Source organism: Penaeus monodon, chromosome 31 (genome assembly GCF_015228065.2).
Source record: "Penaeus monodon isolate SGIC_2016 chromosome 31, NSTDA_Pmon_1, whole genome shotgun sequence".
Taxonomy (NCBI): domain Eukaryota; kingdom Metazoa; phylum Arthropoda; class Malacostraca; order Decapoda; family Penaeidae; genus Penaeus; species Penaeus monodon.
Window position 1 is genome coordinate 4863562 of NC_051416.1, and position 2697 is coordinate 4866258.

General features: G+C 40.6%; 2 protein-coding genes across 2 annotated transcripts in view; both read left to right on the top strand.

Annotated features, from left to right (window-relative positions):
- Positions 1–2697, top strand: part of LOC119592877 — a 12214-nt gene that overhangs the window by 6501 nt on the left and 3016 nt on the right. The window lies entirely within an intron of this gene.
- Positions 1637–2697, top strand: part of LOC119592878 — a 4120-nt gene continuing 3059 nt past the window's right edge. The window contains exons 1-2 of the mRNA XM_037941771.1: positions 1637–1708; positions 1899–2443. Coding sequence (XP_037797699.1) covers positions 1697–1708; positions 1899–2443 — 557 coding nt within the window. The 5' untranslated portion in view covers positions 1637–1696. The remainder of the gene's footprint in view (positions 1709–1898; positions 2444–2697) is intronic.

A 2697-nucleotide genomic window follows, 5' to 3' on the forward strand; every position in this document is an offset into this window, starting at 1 on the left:
GTTGTTTATGTTCAGCTGGAATAAGTTCGGTTAAGTAAAATGAATTGAAGTTAATGAGTTTAGTTAAGTAAATTTTGGTTTATTTAGCTTTGATTAGGTTAGATAAAAAAAAAAAAGAAATATATGACCTAAATCATATTTAAAGAAAAATACTGAAGACATGATTCAGCTTAACACTTGCCTCTTTAGACAGGAAGAAGAGGAAAATTGCCATTGACCTTTATTATTCTCTTTGCAATATAAGTGTTATAGCTTTGCACTTTGGATATGATATTAGTTATCACATTATACCAGGATACATTTTGAATACCGTGATATTTCATTCCCCCCCCCCCTCCCCTCCATAAAATATACAACAGCCGCTATGGCACTCCAGGACACAAGGTGATGATTTTTCTGACTAATTAGAGCATGATAATTGTAAGTCAAATTATTTTTTAAAATATAGTAACTGATTTACTGTATCTAACTCATTTTTACCCATGTGTCTGAGTGTGTGTAAAGAGGCTAATGAGATAAGCACGTAGAGGATAGTTGAGACTCCTGTCTTTCACTCTTTTACTCTTGCTGCACTGTTGGCTGTATTGCTGAAATAAGAATTGATCTGTAAATGTGCCAATTTACTTAAAATGTGTGGTTATTATCTAACAATGTATTCAATTCTTGATCTATTACGACTGTTATTAATACCCAGTAATGCAAATCCATATTTTAAAACATACTATTTATCGGATGAATGTAGGACTGAAAAGTTAATCCAGTTTACTCATATCATTACTATCTGATCTAAGTAATTAGAGGATCCACTTATACGAATCCTTAAAACCAACTTGCTACTGTTTATCGTGGAGAAAAGAAATTACCTTGTTTCCTCTATCGCAGTTACTTCCCATGAAATTCATACGTAAGGCAAGAAGGGTGACTACACTAACGCTAGGTATAAATTACATTCATTCTTTCATGAACAGTTACCACCATATGCTTAAGATATCGAACTTAACGAGTCCGTTACAGTGTCGATTTTTTATTCACTACATACTGCATTATTAAATTGTAATATATTTAGTACCGGGTCTGCACCGCTTACACAGTCATTTTCAGCGGATTTGGGGCGCCTGAAAAAGGAATGAAAGGGTGAACTGTATACCTAGTGGTGTTTCCACGCTATGCTGTGGGTAACCTGGCTGTTCACCTTAATATTATTTCAAAGATTTCATAGTCGTGTAGCATATGCCGCATAAGTTTGACTGCTTTTATTTCTTTTAATGATGTGGTTTGAGATCAGTTCTCGAATAGCCAGTAATGAAATAAATGAGCTTCTACGAGACGCGTCTTCTCCCCCCAGAAATACTCATTTTCATTTCCGTGCGTAATGCATTGTTTAATAAATGAATAGTTTCATGAATGAAGTCATTGATTATACACTTTCTGATATGTCGCATATCAAAACAAAATTGATTGAAGACTATTCCCAAAATCAGTAAACTCGATTAGCACATCCCAGACAGTGAGGCCACTGATCCCTGGAAACGACTTTCTTGCCCCGAGACGCAAGGCTATCAGGATCCGAAGGTTCTCCCCGAACAGGAGGCCGCTTATCCGCGACGGTATAAAAGGACGGGCCCCTTTGGGTTTATTATCATTCGGACTTGCAGAAGCCTGTGTTGGAGTTCTGTGACCGACGAGCTAGATCAACATGAGAGTCTTGGTGAGGGTTTGTTTAAAGTTGTTTATCGGTAGTTCTTGTTTCCTATACTTTTTCGAACTATTTAAAGTGACTGGTGAATGATGAGGTAATCTTTGATGGATAGTCGAGATCAGTATGAGAATTGTTTTATTTCGTTTTCTACCCATATGTTTGTCTCCTGGAAGGGAAAGTGACCTGCATGTTCCCACAGGCAGCTATCTGCGTGTTCGCCGTCGGCGTGAGCGCACAGGTTGGGCCTGCAGGCATCGTGAGCCCCGATGGGGTGAACACCCAGTTCTCCCACGACTTCGCCCATGACATTGTGCTGGTTGGACCCGCTGGCATCGTGACGAAGTCTGGCGCCAACCGCCAGCTTACCCACGGAGAGGCCACCCTTCATGTTGCCACAGCAGCTGCTCCCCTCCCCGTGGCTCAGTTGGTGTCCCATCGTGGCGTGGTTGGCCACTCTGGCATCGTTCGGCCTGATGGCAAGAACGTCCAGTTCACACAGGCTCAGGCTGACAACATCGTGCTGGTTGGCCCCTCTGGCATCGTGACCAAGGACGGCTCCAACATCCAGCTGACCGACGACCTCCACTTCGTCCAGAAGCGCGATACCTATGGCCATCTGGTGGGAGCCTCAGGAATCGTCACCAAAGATGGCCAACTGATCCAGTTTGAACCTGGTGTGTTTGTGGTCAGCGCTGGTCCCTCTGGCGTCGTTCTGTCCAACGGAAAGAACATTCAGCTCAACCTGTAATTTATTTTTCTATTCTAATCCAAATAATTTTTTTTTATACCACCCTATCTCGATCTGGTGGCGAATTTGGCAATTTGATGAATTTATATTTTACCAAATAAAGATTTATAGATAATAAGATCATTATTTATTTCCCAGCATTAATATGTTAATGATAATATGTTAATGATAACATCCCCACTAATTGCTTGACAGTCACCATTACTTTCGTTATTCAATAGTCATCCTGTTTTGCACATGCACTTACAGC